Source organism: Myxine glutinosa, chromosome 10 (assembly GCF_964187855.1).
Source record: "Myxine glutinosa chromosome 10, kmMyxGlut1.1, whole genome shotgun sequence".
Classification (NCBI taxonomy): domain Eukaryota; kingdom Metazoa; phylum Chordata; class Myxini; order Myxiniformes; family Myxinidae; genus Myxine; species Myxine glutinosa.
The window spans coordinates 82,942,558-82,964,655 of record NC_136270.1 but is presented as its reverse complement, the minus strand read 5'-3'; the positions used below and the strand labels follow the sequence as shown (position 1 = coordinate 82,964,655).

At 42.1% G+C, this 22,098-nt stretch overlaps 1 protein-coding gene across 3 annotated transcripts in view; it reads right to left on the bottom strand.

Annotated features, from left to right (window-relative positions):
• Positions 1-22,098, bottom strand: part of AFG3L2 (AFG3 like matrix AAA peptidase subunit 2) — a 72,243-nt gene that overhangs the window by 39,223 nt on the left and 10,922 nt on the right. For all 3 annotated transcript variants that reach the window (XM_068126649.2, XM_068126650.2, XM_078785823.1), the window contains one exon: positions 11,136-11,347. In XM_068126649.2, coding sequence (XP_067982750.1) covers positions 11,136-11,347 — 212 coding nt within the window. The remainder of the gene's footprint in view (positions 1-11,135; positions 11,348-22,098) is intronic.

Here is a 22,098-nt window from a genome sequence, read left to right as displayed (position 1 = left end):
GATAAAGCTAGATTGTTGGTTGGAGATATGCTTTCCTCTATCGCTCAAGCGGGTGTTAAACTAACTAAACGGGGTAATGGATTGTATCTTTCTCATAAATAAATGGATAAATGGTTTAAACAATTTGGAAAGAATACAACGTCAAATATAGAACTAGCTAAGTATTGTAAAACACTAAAAATTGATAATGTGGTTATTTGTATGAGAGATGAATTAACACATATAAATAAGAATACAAAGAATATTATTATGAATTTAGACACACAGAATGGTTCTCATTGGGTTTGTATTCATAATAGTCAGGATAAATATTATTTTGATAGTTATGGTATGCCACCACCTGTTGAAGTAATACAATTCTTACAGAATGGTGTTTATCAAACATTCCAAGTTCAAGAAATTAATTCTAAATGTTGTGGCCAATTATGTTTATATGTATTATTTCAACTCAACAATAATGAAAATTTTTATGATATCATTTTTTATCTAATATAAATGACCTATGTTGGAAAAGATGGTTCTATCTTTGGAAAATCCTCTCAGGATATTGATTTATCAAATTATTATACAAAGGCACAGGCTGAACGACAAAAATATAGTGTAAGTAAAAATATTAATATGAAGAATACTTATAAATTAATCAATTATCCAAACCCTACAGATGCGAATGACTTGATTAGATTCAGTGATTTATCACAATATATATCTTTAAAGAAAACAGCACGTTTTGTGAAACAAGTAAAATTTACAACCACAACACCTGGTTATACTGACCATACACCTTTCCTCATTGAATTTAACTACCTGCTTACAATTAAATTTTATAAAGAAGGACATTTAGTTAATATGCGAATTAATAAATGGGGGTATGATATGCCTGATTTAGGGTATAATTGGTCTTTTTCAATAAACATAGAAGACCTACATGATTTAAATCAGTCTCGTAAAGAAGAATATTATCCACTTGGTGAAGATAAGGATTTATGTGGAAGTACAATTAGTAAACAACAAATACGTGATTTTAAGAAAATAAAAATATATGATAGTATAGCGATGGTTCGCATGACAAAGAAGGAAGGTAATGAGATAAGGATAGAAAGCCGAGGAATACAAACCGATTTGGTAGTGGGAAGATGGGGTGGTATTACCTGTCATAATATTAATCTCACATATATTTCTGATACATAAATGGCAGGAAGAAGACTACAAGAGAATTATAATTTTTGTATTCAAGGATACCTACAAGAAAAGGGTGCTCGGTATTACATACCTTATGATTTGGAGCATATACATGGGAATTTTGTCATAAAAAACTGGCCTTATACTGATATTGTTAAACCCACAAATAGAGACTTGTTTAAAATATTAAATAAAAATGAACTTCTCAAAGTTATGAAATATAAAACTCTTTTAGAAATCGTCAACAAATCTTATTGGTATCCTATTATGAGAAAAATAATTATAGATACAAGAATATCTCAAAATCCAGATGAGTATATGTATAATATTCTTTGGGGTTCAAACTCAAGGGTAGCAAGGGATGAGGAAGGAGTTGAAGAAGAGAAGGAGGAAAGAGAGAAAAAGGAGAAGGAGGAAAGGGAGAGGGAGGAGAAGGAGGAGAGGGAGAAAAAGGAGGAGAAGGAGGAGAGGGAGAAAAAGGAGAAGGAGGAAAGGGAGAAAAGGGAGAAGGAGGAAAGGGAGAAAAGGGAGAAAAAGGAGAAGGAGGAGAGGGAGAAAATGGAGGAGGAGGAGAGGGAGCAAAGAGAGAGGGAGGAAAAATATAAAAAGATGGAAATCACTGAGATTCATAAAAGATTGAGTGTATTAAAGCAAATAAATCAATCTCAACGCACCGAAGAGGAAATTAAAGAATTAACAACTCTTATGAAGATAATGGTTTCAAAAATAAGAACGTCAATGTCTTCAATTTCAGAGATTTAAACGAGAAAGTGGTGAAGAAGAAGAAGAAGAAGAAGGAAAAGATTATGTGATTGATGATGTTGGTGTCATTGACTTTAGTTAGTTTTTATTTGTAAATAAATGGAGGAGAGAGTGAAGGCATTCCTTAGGATTCTTTATGTTTTAAAAATAAAGATTGAAATGTATATGTTGAAAACCAAAAAGGTTTTGATACTCTGTCGGAATTTTTCTGATAAATAAATATGAGTTATTGTCTCAAATGTAAAAAGAAAACTAAATCTAAAAATATCTCTTATGTTAAAGCTAAAAATAATAGAGTTTATCAAAAAGGAATATGTCAAGTATGTGGCTCTAAAAAGTGCCAATTCATCTCTCCTAAAAGAGGAGGAGACATACAAAAGTTTCTGTCAGGAAGTAAATTTACAACAACTGGAATTCCAGGGGAATTACACCTTCCAGGGTATTCTTTCTGTGGTCCAGGAACAAACTTGGATAAAAGATTAGATGAGGCTGACAATCCTAAACCTTGGTCTAAACCTACAAATAGGGTTGACGAAGTGTGTATGAAGCATGATATTGCTTATGGGAAAACCACTACGTTGACTGAAAAACATAAAGCCGACAGCGAAATGTTGTATAATTTGTCTTTGATACAAAATCCAACGTTGAGAGAGAAAGTTGATAGGTTTATTGTGAGAAATTTGATAAATGCTAAATTGAAACTTGGTCTTGGTTATTCCTCAAAAAACTATTAGGCTCTAATGATGCCATCAAGACTGAGGAGCTTTTGGCTGAAGAATTACACAAACCTATAATCACAAAGTTTAAAAGAAGGAAGGTTTATTCTAAATACACTGACCACATATGGTCCGCTGATTTAATTGAATTGAATAATGACAGGGGATACAGGTATGCTTTAACCGTTATTGATTTGAGGAGTAGATTTGCCTGGGTTGTCCCTTTAAAAAATAAAAGGGGTGATACTTTAATGTTAGCCTTTAAGCTAATATTTGATCGGGATAAAAGGAAACCAAAGAAGTTATGGACTGATGAGGGAACAGAGTTCTATAACAAAATATTCATGAAATTTCTTAAGGGGAAGGGTATTAAATTATACAGCACCTTTAATGAAGGAAAGGCAGTTGTTATTGAGCGTTTTAATCGTACTTTAAAAGAGAAATTATATAAAAAATTCACACAACTCGGTTCTCAAAAATGGGTGTATTTAATTCAGGATATTGTAGATAATTACAATAATACAGTTCATTCATCAACACAATCAAAACCATCAGAAACATTTACAAAATTAGAATATGAAAAGGAGATTAATTTGAGAAAGCCCAAGTTTAAAGTTGGTGATATTGTAAGAATATACAAATGGAAAAGTCATTTTGAGAAAGGTTATACACAAAAATGGACTCGTGAATTATTTAAAATCATTGATGTAATGGATACAGTCCCTTGGACCTACAAATTATATGATTTAAATGGAGAAGAAATCTTGGGTTCATTTTACTCACAAGAATTACAAAAAACACAAGTAAGCAGATAATACCCTTGAAAATAATAAATAAATAAATAAAATGTAATGGGGATACGTTTTTAAATCTGTGAACCCCAAACACAGAATCCCACAACTTTTTAGTTGGGGCTTAACTTTTGTGTGTGTATAATGGGGATACGTTTTTAAATCTGTGAACCCCAAACACAGAATCCCACAACTTTTTAGTTGGGGCTTAACTTTTGTGTGTGTATAATGGGGATACGTTTTTAAATCTGTGAACCCCAAACACAGAATCCCACAACTTTTTAGTTGGGGCTTAACTTTTGTGTGTGTATAATGGGGATACGTTTTTAAATCTGTGAACCCCAAACACAGAATCCCACAACTTTTTAGTTGGGGCTTAACTTTTGTGTGTGTGTGTATGTGCGAGTGAGTCATAATAATATACAAACCCTAACCCAACCCCATCCCTAACCCAAACCCATCCCTAACCCAACCCATCCCTAACCCAACCCCATCCCTAACCCAACCCCATCCCCAACCCAACCCCATCCCTAACCCAACCCCATCCCTAACCCAACCCCATCCCTAACCCAACCCCATCCCAAACCCAACCCCATCCCTAACCCAACCCCATCCCTAACCCTCACATTCAAAATCCCAACCCTAACCCAATCCCATCCCTAACCCAACCCCAACCCTAACCCTCACATTCAAAATCCCAACCCTAACCCAACCCATCCCTAACCCAACCCCATCCCTAACCCAACCCCATCCCTAACCCAACCCCAACCCTAACCCTCACATTCAAAATCCCAACCCTAACCCAACCCCATCCCTAACCCTCACATTCAAAATCCCACCCAAACCCTAACATAATCTTTCTTTTCTTCTTTTTTAAATACGTATTTCTTTTTTTTTTCCTCTTCCTCCAATTCTGTCTTTCAAGGCTTTTAAGTTTGAAGAAGTAGAAATGGGAAGAAAGAATTTTCCAGCATTTTCTTCCTCGAACTTTCTTGATATTGCTTAAATCAAGCGTCATTAAATAAAGAACATTGTTCATTGCTTTAGAATCCAAAGAGTCTCCAAGAGGAACCCCACAGGTAGAGTCTCCAAAATAAAACCAACTTTCCAAGTTCCCAAGGTATAACCACATTCCTGTTGAGCCTCCAAGATAGGTATCACATTCCGAGTCATCAAAACAAAACCCCCATTCCGAGTCTCCAAAACGAAACCAGTTTTCAAAGTCTCCAAGGTAAAACTCTTTTCCTAATTTTATGAAATTTAGTGAGTCTCCAAGGTAGGCTCCACAGTTAGAACCATCTAGGCAAACCTCATAATTTGTTTTTCCCAAATTTAGTGAGTCTCCAAGGTAGGCTCCACAGTTAGAACCATCTAGGCAGACCTCATAATTTGTTTTTCCCAAATTTAGTGAGTCTCCAAGGTAGGCTCCACAGTTAGAACCATCTAGGCAGACCTCATAATTAGTTTTTCCCAAATTTAGTGAGTCTCCAAGGTAGGCTCCACAGTTAGAACCATCTAGGCAAACCTCATAATTTGTTTTTCCCAAATTTAGTGAGTCTCCAAGGTAGGCTCCACAGTTAGAACCATCTAGGCAAACCTCATAATTTGTTTTTCCCAAATTTAGTGAGTCTCCAAGGTAGGCTCCACAGTTAGAACCATCTAGGCAGACCTCATAATTAGTTTTTCCCAAATTTAGTGAGTCTCCAAGGTAGGCTCCACAGTTAGAACCATCTAGGCAAACCTCATAATTTGTTTTTCCCAAATTTAGTGAGTCTCCAAGGTATAACTCTTTGGCTGGGTCATCAAGGTAGAACTCGTTCAGTGGGTTTTGTTTTGATAACTCACAATAAGTATCATCATGGTAGAACTCTTTTTCAGGATTTTGTGGATCTCCAAGGTATAACTCTTTGGCTGGGTCATCAAGGTAGAACTCGTTCTGTGGGTCTTGGTTGTTCAAAAGATCTTCAAACAAAAAAATAACTTTATCCCAAGTTGTGTTAAAAGTAGAATTTTCATTTCGTAGCTCAGATACAATTTCCTCCATCGACAAGAGGTTCGAGTCCAGTTCATCAATCTGAAGGTTGAGCGCTACACAGGTAGTAGGACTCCAAGGAATAGCAAAGTTATCCCATTCCATTTCGGCATAGGAGTCCATTCTCAAGTGAAGCAGAAAGCGTGTTTGAAAAAGCCTGTGTGGTCGGTGCCTTTTATAAGAAGGGCTGGGTGTGTGTCATTTCCTGTGGAAATTCCCTGGGCGTGTCTTAACTGGAAATGATGTGATGGAAATTCCCTGAAAATGATGTTATGTATTACCTGGAAATGATACAATGCTGAAGAGTTTATAAAGTGGGTGGGACTTAGCAAAAGTGGGCGGAGCTTAGCAAAAGTGGGCGGGGTATAGCAAAAAGTGTGCGTGGCTTAACAAAAAGTGGGCGGGGCTTAGTAAAAGGTGGGCGTGGCTTACCAAAAAGTGGGCGGGGTTTTTCCAAAAAGTGGACGGAGCTTAACAAAAGGTGGGCAGAGCCTACCAAAAAGTGTGTGGCACTGGAGGCGCTCAAATAAGAACATTGAGGGAGGTTTACCATTTTATCTTAGCTCAGTTAAAATATCTTAATAAAGAACCAAACTCAAACATATTTTTTGTTAATATATTAGATGGTGAAGAGAGTGGCAAGAGAATTAAATTATTTCCCACGCATAAACAAATATTTGTAGGGTCGTTGTTTGAGTGGGTTATATTCACCAGATGATATTAAGAGTAAAAGGTTAAAAGGTCCATGAGGTCAGAAGGATCACAGGTGTTTAAGTGGTCTAATGAATAAGGATAACATGTCAAAAGGTTAGAAGGTTCGTAAAGAACAGGGTGAGAGAAATATAGGTGTTTAGGGCCAATGAGGGAGGGAAAGAATTAATATGGAAGTGAATGGGTCAAAGATTAATCTGCCAGATGATATGTAGAAGAAGGATGATAGGTCTATAAGAGAAAACAAATATTTGTAGTGTTTGAGTGGTCTAATGAACAACATTAAGGATAGGTACTACAGACAAAAGGTTCATAAAGATGAGGGTGGGAGAAATAGAGGTGTTTATGATTTTTGAAAAAGACAAGGGGGTAAATGACATTAGATAGGGATTTCCCATGTTAAACGGAGGTGTCCCAGAAGCAACATTATTACACTACTTATAATATAACAAATATCATGAAACATTTACATTTTGTAGTCCATTGTATAATTTAAATAAACATAAATGCAAATTTCGCATGTGGAAAAAGTAAGTACACCCTTGGCTCTAATAGGTGGTATTGCCCCCTTTGGCAGAAACAACCTCAAGTAGGCGTTTCTTATAACTGTCTACCAGTCTCTGACATCGACTGTGAGAAATTTTTGCCCACTCCTCCATGCAGAATTCTTTCAGCTATGCGATGTTTGAGGGGTTTCTTGCATGCACAGCTCGTTTCAAATCCCCCCACAACATCGCGATGGGATTTATATCCGGGCTTTGACTTGGCCATTCCAGAACCCTCCATTTCTTTCTTTTCAGCCATTCCTTGGTGGATTTACTGGTATGTATAGGGTCATTGTCATGTTGCAAGGTCCACCTTCGGTTAAGCTTCAACTTTCCGACAGATGGCCTCACATTATCCTCAAGCACCCTCTGATACAATGAAGAATTCACAGTGGATTATATGATGGTGAGCTGCCCAGGCCCTGATGCAGCAAAGCTGCCCCAAACCATAATATTTCCACCATCATGCTTTACAGTTGGTATCAGGTTCTTGTGGTCAAATGCTGTCTTTGGTTTTTGCCAAACATGTCTTCTGGTATTGTGGTCAAATAGCTCTACCTTTGACTCATCTGTCCAGAGCACATTGTTCCAGAAGTGCCGGTCTTTGCCTAGGTGATCATTGGCAAACTTTAGTCTTGCCCTGATGTTCTTTCTGGACAGCAAAGGTTTCCTCTTGGCACACCTCCCATGTAGATCAAATTTGTGCAGCCTCTTTCTAATGGTAGACTCATGCACTTTGACATCAACAGTGGCAAGAGCTACCTGTAGGTCCCGTGATGACATTCTGGGGTTCTTCGAGACTTCTTTCAGCATCTTGTGGTCTGCTCTCGGGCTGAACTTGCTGGGGCGGCCTGGCCTGAACAAGTTGGCAGTTGTTTGGAATCTTCTCCACTTGTAGATGATCTTCCGGACAGTCGAATGATTGATTTCAAATTGTTTGGAGATCTTTTTAAATCCCTTCCCAGACTCGTAGGCATCTATAACCTTCTTTCTGGAGGCCTCAGAGAGCTATTTTGATCTAGACGTGGTGACGCCGCACACTTCAACAACAAAGAGCAAACCAAACTAAATGTTTGAGGTTTAAATAAGACAGGTTCCTCCAAGATCCTCTCTAACGATGTTCTAATCATTTGCACCTGAGCTGGTGCACCTCATTCTAATTTTAGGTATTTGAAGTAGTGATAAATGTCGGGGTGTACTTACTTTTTCCACATGCGAAATTTGCATTTATGTTTATTTAAATTATACAATGGACTACAAAATGGAAATGTTTCATTATATTTGTTATATTTTATCACCTTTATCTATCAATATTGTTGAAATGAAGATCAAATAGCTGTATGTTGAAATATGTTGAAAAAGTCAAAACTTTACATGGGGTGTACTTACTTTTTCACGTGACTGTATATAAGTAAAAAAATCATTTGAGGCCGTATGTCGATAGTAGAGATGTAAAAGTATGCATAAATTAATAAATAATCCCAAGTTGTGTGTTGGTAATGGAGAAACTAAAGGCATGTAAATAATCGTTTCCAAAAGCATACAATCCTGTACTATTTTCTTTCGTAATTCCTTTTTTAATTGACAAAACTTGGAAATAAAATCATGTCCCCCATGACATGGCTCCCATGTCATGGAGGACATTTGACATCCTCATGCCCAGATATTAATGAACACATGCCGAATATGAAAGAAATCTACCCAGTAACTTTCCAGCAGAGGCCAACAGTACTCAACCAAAATATAAGTCCCCAAACGGGCTGCCGGTTGAGGGCTAAAAATGAACTGGGAGAAATTTCCACTGTCCTTGCCAAATTGAACATGACATCATCAAATGAACACAATGAATGCAATGCTGTAGAAGATATAATATTGAGCCTAAAGCACATTAGCACAAATGCTAATCGGTAACAAGAATCAGCAGGCAATAGAAAAATAGAAGACCAATGGTCTTGTAGCTCACTTGGCTGGTTGTCAAAAGGTGGAGTGACGGCTGGATCAGGGTTAAAATAAGAGCTGGATTTAGAATACACATTTAAGGTCAGGTAGTATTGACATGATATTCACAGCAGTGACCAAACCATTTCATGTAAATAGAGGGGGGGGGGGATTGTCACCGTACTCGCAAGCCGTTCGCTTTGGACCAAACCATTTCATGTAAATAGAGGGGCGGGATATAATTTTAGATATATATATATAGTACGGGCATGCCCTAGTGATATCAATGGGGGCAACATTGTTTCGGATTAACTTCTTTTCGTCAAACGATCCCATAGGCAATCGACCATATATTTTAAGTTTTACATTGATGGGTTCGGCAGTTTCAGAGAAGATTAAATTTAAAGGCTTTCCTTTGATCCAACATGGTTGCCATACTGTGCTGAATGATGATGTCATTGCTAACAAATGTTTCCCATGGTAAGTCAATCACAAATTTAAAGTTTTGCATCGATCAGTTCATCGGTTTCAGGGCAGATTTTAAATATTTTCAAAGGCCTTGAATATCCATTGGAGCACAGTCAAGGCAATCATTAAGAAGTGGAAGGCATATGGAACCACCAAGACTCTGCCTAGATAAGGCCGTCCCCCCAAATTGGATGACCAAGCAAGGGGGAGACTGGTCAGAGAGGCCACCAAGATCAGAGAGGCAACTTTGAAAGAGCTACAGGCCTTTATGGCAAAGACTGGTCACTGTGTGCATGTGACAGCAATATCCCAAGCACTCCACAAGTCTGGCCTGTACGTAAGGTGGCAAGAAGGACGCCATTACTCAAAAAAGCCCACCTCGAGTCCTGTTTGAGGTATGCAAAAAAACAATCTGGAGATTCTGAAGCCATGTGGAAAAATGTTTTGTGGGCTGACAAAACAAAGATTGAACGTTTTGGCCGAAATGCAAAATGTTCCGTTTGGCACAAACCAACACGGCACATCACCCAAAGAACACCATACCTACTGTGAAGCATGGCAGTGGCAGCATCATGTTATGGGGATGATTCTCCTCAGCAATGACTGGGGTACTTGTCAGGATAGAAGGGAAAATGGATGGAGCAAAATACAGAAAAATCATAGAGGAAAACCTGCTGCCCTCGGCAAGAAAGCTGAAATTGGGACGGAAGTTCACCTTTCAGCATGACAAAGACCTGAAGCACACAGCCGAAGCTACACTGGAGTGGCTAAGGAACAAAGAGATAAATGTCCTCGAGTGGCCCAGGCAGAGGCCCGACCTAAATTCAATCGAAAATCTGTGGCATGACTTGCAGATTGCTGTCCATCAACGCTCCCCACGCAACTTAACTGAGCTGAGCTTGAACAGTTTTGTACAGAAAACGGGCAAATGTTGCCCAATCGAGGTGTGCAAAGTTGGTAGAGACTTATCCCAACCCACTCACAGCTGTAATTGCTGTCAAAGGTGCTTCCACCAAGTATTAACTTGCATGTGGGGGAGGGAGGGGGGGGGGGGGGGGGAAGGAGGAACACTTGTCAATCAAGATATTCTAGTTTTGTATTTTTCATTATTTTTCTGAAATTTGTAGAATTTGTTTTTCACTTGGAAGTTGTGGGTTACGATGTGTAAATAAAGGTGGAAAAAGTCTGATTTATTGCATTTTAATTCCAGGCTATAAGGCAACAAAAGATGAAAAATTAGAATGCAAGTGCAGACTTTCTATAGGCACTGTACCTACGCCAGGCTGAACAGTTTACGTTTTGTATCCCACCGACAGGCCGGATCTGGATCGGGACCTTAACCAACACCGAATCGGCTTGTACTTGTCACCTAACCAACTCATCCAACTCATCCAACTCGTTTTGTCACAACTCGTCCACAAATTTTTGAAATATCGTGCCATATATCTTTTTATCCCCATCTCTCAATGGAGAAGAATGACTAAGAATTTTTTTTAAACTCTCGGATCCAGATTCGAATCTTCATCAAAATTCAATCAAATCGTCATTGTCACACACCGAACCAGTCCAACAAATTTTGTCCGAATCCGTACACAACTTTTTTAGATATACTGCTTACAAACAAACAGACAGACAGACAGGGGTGAAAACGTAACCTCAGTCCACCTTGGGTGGTGAGAGTAGCATTAAGTGCAATTCATTACTGTCCCTCATCTACCAAGACAACTACTGTCCCTCAAGGGTTGGCGTCAGGAAGGGCATCCGGCCGTAAAACATTGCTTCAAAAAAGGGGACCAAAAAACAACAACAACCACAGTTCCCGAAAAAGGCCAACCCCCGCTTTGCGGGGAAAAATGGCCTCTAAAGGTGGTTTTATCTACCAGTTTATAAGATGCAGGAAACTTGCAATAAAAATTCTGCAGATGTTTATAACAATTGTATGGTCATTCCAGTTGAAAAAACAACATCTACCATTCGATTCCAACAAATGTACCTTTTGAATGCGTTTCCACCAGTTCATTTGCTCTTTCTTGCCACTCCTGCGGCCTTCTCTTTGACCTCCTTTCCCTCTGTCCTCACCCCGATCACCCTGTCCACCTCCTACGTTCCCAGAGGCCCCACGTCCTTCACCATTACCTCCTGATCCTTTGGTAGCACCACCACCGTCCCGTGGTTCACATTGTCCAGAATCGCCAGCTTTGGCATCTGTAGAGGAAAGCATACAGCCTCAAACTTCACACTGTGATTTTCTTTAATCATATACTATTAGCTTTAAATGATGACACTTGTATAGCATCCTAAGTATAAACAAGGCATTTATAGATAAACCTGAATGAAATATTTATCAGTTCCTAAATACATGAGAATGTGATTAGATATTAAAGACAAAAGAGCTACAAAGACAACAACACACCAATCAAAGTTGGAACATCTGAATAGAATTCATCTATCTTGGCTAGAATCCAAAAGTGAGAACATTTCAATTCTCCACTTCCATGAATATATAAAACATTCAATAATCGTTTTTATTAATGTACAGAAAATTAACATTTGATCAATACATAAACAACCTCTAACTAGCCGTGTTGATATAGTCATTATGTCAGCAAGAGAAAGAACATGGGGGACGGATTCATTTCAATGAAATATGAACCAATTTTTATGGCTCCACTGCTGTATTTGGTCTTTTATTTGATTAGAGATTTTACATTAGTGAAAGTCTCGTTGATACGTTCAGAATACGTTAAAAACAACCAGCCTCGGTGGCGGAATGGTTAGAGCTGAGAGGATGGCGGTTCAAACACTGGCAGAGTCATACCAAAGACATTTAAAATAATACATGCTGCTTCCTCACTTGACGTGCAGCATTTAAAGATAGAGCAAAGACAAACAACCTTTTTTTTTCTTCTTTTTTTTGTATACAAGATCGAGCCTCGTGAAAGAGCGAACATTAATCACACAGAAAGACAAACCGACACATAAAACATATAACATCGGGAGCGGTAGACAAGATGGGGAGAGAGGAGGAAGGACACAAACACAACATTATTTTGAGAGCAGGGACCGAGAGACATGGAGACATCGAGAGATCTGTGAGAGGGAGAGGGCATTGGGGCGGGGTATGGGAGGGGGGGGGGGGTGGGAGAGGTATGGACACTGCCAGGACTTCCAGGAAAGAAGTTGGAATTTCAAACAAGGTGGATCTGGGGTGAATTAGCGGGGGTAGAAAAGATCAAGGTTTTGGATGGGGGAAGATAAGAGATGGTGGTGAACAGCTGTTTTAAAGACCTGGAGGGACGAGTGGGATTGAAGGGAGTGAGGGAGTTTGTTCCAGAGGTGGGAGAAAAGAGGAATGAAAGAGTGAAGGTGAGCAGAGAGCCGAGATTTCGGCAGTTTAACCATCAGAGGGTTGCTGGCAGATCTTGTGTGACCTGTAGGAATATTTGGGGGACAGAGCACAGAGAGAGCTGGGGGTGCAAGGCCGGAGAGGAGTCGGTAGAAGACAGAAAGACCACCTACCTGCCTGCGGTGAGTGAGTGAAAGGCCCTCAGAGATAGCTTCATCGCGGGAGATTCCAATAATTCTGAAAGCTTTGGTTTCGACAGCGTGAAGCCGAGCTAGGTGTGAGGCAGGAGCACCGGCCCATAGGGGAGAACAGTATTCCATTGAGCTGCGGATGAAAGCCTTGTATGTGGTGAGGAGCTCAGGTGTGCCGAGGAAGGACTTCGCACGACGGAGGATGCCCAGTCGGCGACTGGCTTTGGAGGCCAGCTTGGAAATGTGGTTTTCCCAAGAAAGATCATGGCAGATAGTGAGACCCAAAAGCTTGAGCGACAGAACTTCTTGGAGAGGATTGTTGAGAAAGTAGATGGGAGGGTTGTCCAGTCGATCTTTTCAGAGAGACATAGTAAGAGTGTGAGATTTGTCAGGATTGAAAGACATGTTCCACTTGTTTGACCAGTCTGTGATTTTGTCCAAGTCTTCAGAGTGAGGAGGCTGCAGACTGCCGATCTGAGGGCAGAGGAATGGAGCGGCAAAGAGTGGAGTCATCAGCAAAGAGATAGAGAGGATTTTCCAGAGAATCGGAGAGATCATTGATAAAGACCAGAAAAAGCACAGGGCCCAGAACACTGCCTTGGGGAACTCCAGCCTGAACAGGAAGGGGAGTTGAGAGAAATCCATTCAGGGCCACACGTTGACCATTAGGTGGTAATAAAAGTGCAGGCTTTGCTGGGCCTAATGGCCTCCTCCTGCATTGAAGTTCCTTGTTCGTAATAATTCGTAATAATTAATTATTAATAATTAAGAATTATTCGTAATAATTCGTTCGTAATAATTGAAGTTCCTTGTAGTAATAAACGTATTAATATTACTACATACACAAACGTCTTACTTTCAAACAAGATATTTTTGTCTTTCGTGACCAAGCTCCAAAATATTACTCCCTTGGACATATCCGATTAATGGCGGATTCGTGCACGCAGGAACGCAAGAAACACACGAGAACCTTAGCTCCTTTAAAAGCTCCTTTAAAACAGGGTTTATTTAGCACTCAAAAATAACCATGGTATGGTGTCTCAACGGAGGGTAGGACAGCGGGATGAGGAAGGGAAGAAAAGGGATTCAATAAATAAATAATTATATACAAGAGGAAATAAATAACTAAAGGAGCCTCGCACCAGACTCATTCACAGAAGGGAAATGGTATCAAGAACCAGGTGTGCCTTTGCTCTGCTGGTGGAGATGTTGAAGTAGTCAATGAGGCAGTCACAAACGAGATGAACCAGATGAGCAGGGAACAAACGGTGAGCAGACGATGAAACGGGAGAGCAAGCAATGAAGCAGGCGAGTAGGTGTTGAATATGGAAGAGGATGAACGACAAACAGCAGAGCAGGACGACAACGCAGGCACATTGGCAGGAACGAAGAAGGCAACAAATAGGAGCGACGAGCAGGCAAGGTAACCTTTCACACTTCGTCTCAAACCCAGCTCTTCCTCTTGAGACCATCCAATTCTCCATCCTCTTTGGAGGCGATCATAACTCCTCTCCCTTTCCTGGATATTATCATGCAATAGGAAGAATTCACAGCACGATCTGTTTGTTGAGCTTTCCTTTTGTATCTCTCTCCTCCTTCCTGAACATGGCCAAGGCCCACCTCCTTTCCCCCCACCCCCACCAGCACCTCACCAGAGGATTACAGAAGGTTGAAAATACGATTCCTTCACCTCAAGGCTTGCCTAATTATTACCACACATCACCCTCCATATGATGCACATGTCATCAAGACAATCGTTAAGCTAACATTTCCCTGCTTATTGTACACCTCCCCTTCTTATTCCATCTCCACATGCTGCACAACTTCATTGCCAGACACTGAAGGGGGCCCGGCGATGACGTGCGCTAAAAGGGAGTACCGTATTTTCCGGTGTATCAACCGCGGTTTTTTACCGACGGGAAACCCCTAAAAAAGGGGGTGCGGTTGATACACAGTAACAGAAAAATTTGTGCATTGAAAAACTGTCATATCAACGGGACGTAATCTTTATATTACTTTGGGGTTGCGGGGATACAATGATGAATGATCGTCAATTACGTTACTAAGGTAGGTTCAACGCCGATTACTGCTGCCAGTCAAAATACAAGAAAGTTTGAAGTTTGTAATATTTGATTTTTCTATGCGTGTTTGTGAAAATGTGTACTTTCACTAGTCCTCTTTGAATGACAGGTCACATAGTGAATAGAGTGTGCTGAAATAAAGACAGGATTGTCACAAAACAAAAGCGTCAACATGGTAAACAGGATGTTTTGCATGGGACATTATGACGTACCTATTGTCTAACCAAAGCCGCGGTATAAACCGATTGAAGTCAGCTTTGATGCCGCCGCATGGGCTGGGCGAATGTATAAAACGGAGAGGTCAACGGGGAGTTTCACCATTCGTTCTATCCTGTTCGAGCTATCAAGACCAAGATTCACCATTCGCTTCTATCCTGACCAAGACCAAGCTTCACCATTCGCTTCCATCCTGACCAAGATCACGAGATGGCACCGCGATCATTCACAGCAGCTTTCAAGCTCCGTGCCTGCAGGTTTGCAGAAGAGTTTAGTAATCGGGCAGCCGGCCGACACTTCGGAATCGACGAGTCCGTCATTAGACGCTGGCGGACTAACAAGCAGACGCTGGAGACGATGCCGAAGAAGAAGAAGGCGATGAGGGGCAAAGCAGCCCAGTGGCCGGCCTTGGAGGAGCGACTGCTAATGTGGGCGAACCCACATCGCACAGAGTCTCCCTGATGACATAGCAGAGAAGACTGCTAATTTTCAGAAGTTCGTGATCAAGTTCCACAAGCAGCACGATTATCCCCTAAGCCGCATCGGCAACGCAGATCAGACGCAGATTTTCGCAGATTTCCCCTCGAAAATCTGTTGTTGTTTTTTGTTTGTTTTTGAAGTCGAAAATCGGGGGTGCGGTTGATACACGGGTGCGGTTGATACACCGGAAAATACGGTACTCAGTTTTCACTCCGGTTTCTTTCTTCTTTGTTGGTTCGTTTGTCCGGGCGATATCTCAGCCATCCTTTTAGCTATGACGCTGAAATTTCGGCACAATAGTGAGCACGTGCTTTGGGAAAAACAGGATTTTTTGTTTTTTTTCGATTAATCAATCGATTGATTAATTACTAAATTAGTATCGATTTATTAATCACTTATTTATTTTCTTTCTCATCTGGGCAATATCTCAGGCACCTTTTGAGCTAGGAAGCTGATATTCGGACAAGACAATGACCAAGTGATGTGGCTATAAAGGATATTTTTGATTTATTCATTAATCAATTCATCGATTAATTAATTTTTGATTAATTAATTATTTAATTAATTTTCAGAAAGTTACAGCTTCGGATGAAACTGGTGGTTTAGGTATTAGATTAGCCAATTGATTAAGAAATTCATTATTTTACGATTATTATTTATTTATTTCATCACACAATTAATCAATCAATTATTGTGTACCTCTCCCTTCCAATTAGGTCTCCATCTGCTGTAGAGCAGCACCATTGCTAGAGGATATGTTATTAATTTTTTGGAATGGGGGCAGTATATTTAGAATGTAGCTCTACTTGTTTGCATTGAGATTGGCTAACTACGCAAGCACGGACCATACTAAACTGTACATCTCTAACTGTACCAAAGTAATATCTACCTACCCTCCTCCCCATTACATGATGATTGGAAAGCTCTTGGTGAACGTCTTCTCGGGATATGCTCCGCAGGTTGGTCGGAGCGATGAAGAGAAGGACAAGTTCTGGTGTGCAATAGAGAAGCTGATGGAAAATGTGAAAGATGAGGACGTTGTTGTGATAGGAGGAGACCTAAATGGACATGTGGGAAGGAGTATGGACGGTCTTGAGGGAGTTCATGGGGGTTACGGATATGGTGTGAGAAATGGAGAAGGTGAAAGGATTTTGGAGTTTGCTGATGGAGCTGATTTGTTGATTTGTAATACTCAGTTCCAGAAAGAGGATAATAAGCTTGTTACATACACGTCAGGTGGGTCGACGACAACCGTTGACTATCTGCTGGTGCGTAGGTGAGATAGGGGGCACCTCCGGGACACAAAGGTGATCCCGGGGGAGGAGGCTGTTTCACAGCACCACTTGGTTGTCTGCGACATAAGGGTGAAAGGTGCGAGGAGAGCTCGGTGGGTAAAGTACCAACCGCGAATGAAGGTGTGGAGGTTGAAAGAGGTGACAGTGAGACAGGCATTAGAAGAGAGGCTGAGTATGGTAGAGGATGATGTGGTTGAGCTTGAAAGTGGTTGGATGTCAATGAAAGATAGTCTGTTGGGAGCCGTTGGTGAGGTATGTGGATGGACAAAAGGACCACCGAGGCACTCGGAAACATGGTGATGGGATGATGAAGTTGAAAAGAAGATTGACGAGAAGAGGAAGAAGTTCAAGGAGTGGCAGAAGGCGAAGGGCATGGGGGTAGAAAAGGCAAGGCATGAAAGTTATAAGGCAGCCAAGAAGGCTGCAAAGAAAGAGGTAGCGAAGGCGCAGGAGGCATGTAGGAAAATGTTTGGAGAACGCTTGGATTTGGAAGAGGGTCAGAGAGCGGTATTCAGGATTGCAAAGCAGATAGTGAAATTGATAATAAAAACATTGCCTCAAACAGGGAACCATGATTGTCATGGGGCCCGCAAGGCTAACCCCCGCTCTAGCGGGGAAAATGGCCTTAAAACGATCATTCATTCATTTATTCATTCATAGTGAAAGAAAGGTGTGATATGATGGGGGTGAGTTGCTTGAAGGATGAAGTGGGACAAATCGTTATGGACCCAGATGGAATTAAAGGAAGATGGAAGAGATATATGGAAATACTGTTGAATGCAGAGAATGAATGGGATGGCAACATAGAGAGAAACCCAGTTTTAGGACCGGCAGAGAAGATAACCGAGAAGGAAGTTGAGGAAGCGATAAAAGCTTCTTGAAGCTTGAGAATAAAAGCTCGAGATCTCGCGAGATCTTTGTCGGCGAGGTCACGTCTTTTCGAAGCTGTCCATGCACTCATGCTTTCGAAGTCAAGTAATTTTTCACAATTGTGTTTTTGTCGAAACTGTATTTATCTTTCGGTGTGTGTACCTATAGTGTGTCCTTGGGAAGATCCTCTGTGTTAATTTTTCATACCTGTATACAAAATCGTCGGTTAATTCACGTCGCATATTTTGAGGCCTAGTAGGTTACCGTGTCCTACCTTGAGGCTTTGTTTTTCTCTCAGCGGTCCAACGAATGTGCTGCAATTACTTTCGTTCTCTGTTTTTCCCAGTCTTTGCACCACATTCTTTCTTGTTTAAAATCTCAACTCAGGGAAAAAAAAAAAAAAAAAAAAAAATTCCCTTCTCTGTTCTTATTCGTTGTTCTTATTCGTTTATTCGTTGTTCTTATTTGTTCGTTTGTTCTTCGATCACGTGTTTCACCCGCATTTCCATTTTCCATTTCCCCAGATAGTTTTCACTGCTCAATTTAAAAATGTTTAACTTTCCCCTGAAGAACTGTATTCTGTCGTATATTTCAACACCTTTTTCTTCTTCTTCTATAAAAGGTTGCTTTCGAGTTGCTCACCAAATCTATTCATTCCAAAAAAAAATTCCATCTCTTACAGTTCCTCTTTTCTACATTCCCAAAACTCTCCTGCACTCCACCCCTCCTCCAGCGTCCTCAAACGTATTTTTGACTCGGTCACAAGAAACTCATTTTGCAATAAATGTTCGTTTCCCATTAATCGTACACTTTCTAAAATCCAATCTCACCCCTCCCCTCCAAATCTTCCCCATCACCCCTCCCCTCCAAAACTTCCCAAACACCCCTCGCCTCCAAAACTTCCCCATCACACCTCCCCTCCAAATCTACCCCCTTGCCCCTCCCCTCCAAATCTTCCCCACCACCCATCTCTTCCAAATCTTCCCCCTTTCCCCTCCCCTCCAAATCTTCCCCATCACCCATCCCATTCAAATCTTCCCCCTTGCCCCTCCCCTCCAAATCCTTCCCATCACCCATCCCTTTCAAATCTCCCCCCTTGCCCCTTCCCTCCTAGACTCCCCTCTCACCCCTCCTCCTCAAAGCGTCCTCCCGCTTCTTCCCCCTTCCAACTTTCACCTTCATCTCCCCCAACCTTCTGCCTCGCTCTTCCCCCTCCTCAAATAACACCTCACTGTGCCTCACCCAATCACCATCAAACCTTTTGTCCGCCCCATCCTACCCTTTCTCCAAGCTATTCTGAAATCTCTGACACACCTTCAACAGCTCTCCCTACCACTTCCTCCTCTTCCACATCTTACCCTACCCCACCCCCCCTCCCCGTGTTCTGTATCCGATGCTCCCCCTTCCTCTTCATTAACGGTATGGACCTCAAACATCCGGGGCCTTCGCTCAAACCTGACTGATCTCTCCATACAGGTTGCTTCTGACAAACCAGACGTGATCTGCTTAACAGAAACTTTCCTCCTTCATGATGTCTCTGATTCCTTGGTATCTCTCCCAGGTTACTCCCTCCTCCGGTATGATAGACCTGAGCCTCGTCCTGGAGGTGGGGTTGCTATCTTTATAAAAAAAACTCTTCCTCATTCGCCCTGCACTGCCCCCTCTCCACTTCACCCCCAGGAATACCTCTGGCTACGGCTTCCCCTTCGCTCCCACCTTCTCTTCATATGTGTGTTGTACAGTCCACCAAACAGTGATGACTCCATCTATATCTCGCTGTCTGAAAATATGGACCAACTTCTATCTACCCATCCCAACTCTCTCTTCCTCATATGTGGTGATTTCAATTGTCACCATGCCAGTTGGCTGGGTGTGGGTACCTCTCTCACCAGCCAAGGCTCCTCAGCAAAGGACTTCTGCGACTCACTGGGACTGACACAATCTGTCAATTTCCCGACCCGGATCTCAGTCAACGGAGCATCTTCTCTTCTGGACTTGGTTTATGACTGACTTCCCTGAAAATGTCTGCTGCTCTTCTTCTGCTCCAATCGGCTCATCTGATCATGTGCTTGTTAAAGTGGACATCTCTCTGACCATTCTCAGAGAGCCTCCTCAGCATCGACGAGTCTGGCATTTCACTCAGGCCAACTGGCACGGTCTTCAAGCAGCCATCAATCATCTGGACTGGTCTCCCATCTCTACCGCCTCTGACATCAACTTATCCTGGGAATTCTTCCAAAGTAAATTGCTCTCTCTCATGCACAGATTTATCCCGTCTCGTCTTCAGTTGTCATACCCTTCCTCCCGTCCATGGTACACGGATTCTTGTGGTGAGGCTGTTGCCCAGAAACAACTTGCCTTCGTCTCCTGGAAAGCAAATCCAACGGAAGGAAATCTCATTTATTTTCACAAAGCCCGAAACAAGTGTGTGTCCACCCTCAGGAGAGCCAGGAAACAATATCTCTACATTCTCAAGACCGACCTCTCTTATCTGTCTCCCTCTTCCAAATCCTGGTGGCGTCTGGTCAAATCTGTTTCTGGTGTTTGTTCCCCCTCCATCCCCTCCCTCACCTCAAACGGCTACACAGCTGACTCCGCATGTGAAAAAGCTGAATGCCTCAACTCTGTGTTTGCCTCTAAATCTTGTGTCCCAAACCCATCCCTCTCTGTACCCACCATACACAGTCGTACCCAGCTGCTCCTGGACTCTGTGTCCATTCCTCCTGACAAGGTGGAAAAGTTTGTGTCAACCCTAGACTCTGATTCTGCAACTGGACCTGACGGCATCAGCCCACAGGTCCTAAAATCCTGTTTTTCCGCTCTTTCAATCCCTCTCTCTGTTCTCTTCACCCTCTCTTTTGCTCAAGGTCATCTGCCATCTGCTTGGAAATCAGCCAACATCACCGCTTTGCACAAAAAAGGTGCAAAAACAGATCCTAGCAACTACAGACCAATCAGCCTTCTCCCAATTATCAGCAAGGTCATGGAATCCATCATTGCTTCGGATATGAAATCTTTCCTCTTCTCCAATGGCTTGATCTCTGATCATCAATTTGGTTTCAGACCTGGTCACTCTACTCTGGACATGCTGCTTCTGCTTTCTCAACAATGGATGGAGGTCCTCAATGCCAAACAGGAAATTAGAGCTGTCTCCCTTGACATATCACGTGCCTTCGATACGGTCTGGCACCCCGCTCTGCTCACCAAACTCTCCTCCTTTGGTATCCATGGAAATCTACACGCGTGGCTGGCGGACTTCCTCTCTAGTCGAAGTCAACATGTGGCCCTGAATGGGTTTCTCTCATCTCCTCTTCCTGTTCAGGCTGGAGTTCCCCAAGGCAGTGTTCTGGGCCCTGTGCTGTTTCTGGTCCATCAATGATCTCTCTGACTCTCTTGAAAATCCTCTCTATCTCTTTGCTGACGACTCTACTCTCTGTCGCTCCATTCCTCATCCCTCAGATCGGCAGTCTGCAGCCTCCTCACTCTCTCCAGACCTGGACAAAATCACAGACTGGGCAAACAAGTGGAACATGTCTTTCAATCATGACAAATCTCACACTCTTACGATGTCTCTCCGAAAAGACCGACTGGACAACCCTCCCATCCACTTTCTGAATAATCCTCTCCAAGAAGTTCTGTCACTCAAGCTTTTGGGTCTCACTATCTGCCATGATCTTTCCTGGGAAAAACACATTTCAAATCTGGCCTCCAAAGCCAGTCGCCGACTGGGCATCCTCCGTCGTGCGAAGTCCTTCCTTGGCACACCTGAGCTCCTCACCACATACAAGGCTTTCATCCGCAGCTCAATGGAATACTGCTCTCCCCTCTGGGCTGGTGCTCCTGCCTCACACCTAGCTCGTCTTCACGCTGTTGAAACCAAAGCGTTCAGTATCATTGGAATCTCCCGCGATGAAGCTAACTCCAAGGGCCTTTCACTCATTCACCACAGGCAGGTTGGTGGTCTTTCCGTCACCTACCGACTCTTCTCCGGCCTTGCCCCCCCAGCTCTCTCTGGGCTCTGTCCCCCAAATATTCCTGCAGGTCGCACAAGATCTGCCTGCAACCCTCTTATGGTTAAACTGCCAAAATCAAGACTCTCTGCTCACCTTCACTCCTTCATTCCTCTTTTCTCCCACCTCTGGAACAAACTCCCCCACTCTCTTCAATCCCACTCCTCCCTCCAGGTCTTTAAATCAGCTGTTCACCACCATCTCTTATCTTCCCCCATCCAAAACCTTGATCTTTTCTACCCCCACTAATTTCACCCCAAATCCACTCTTTTGAAATACCAACTTCTTTCCTGGAAGTCCTTGGTGTCCTTGTGTTTTATACTTCTCCCACCCCCCTCCCCTCCCACGCCTCCTCTCCCCAAGCCCTCCCCCTCCCACACATCTCCCGATGTCCCTGCTCTCAAATGTTGTGTTTGTATGCTTCCCCTTCTCTCCCCATCCTTGTCTACCGCTCCCTCTTTTTATAT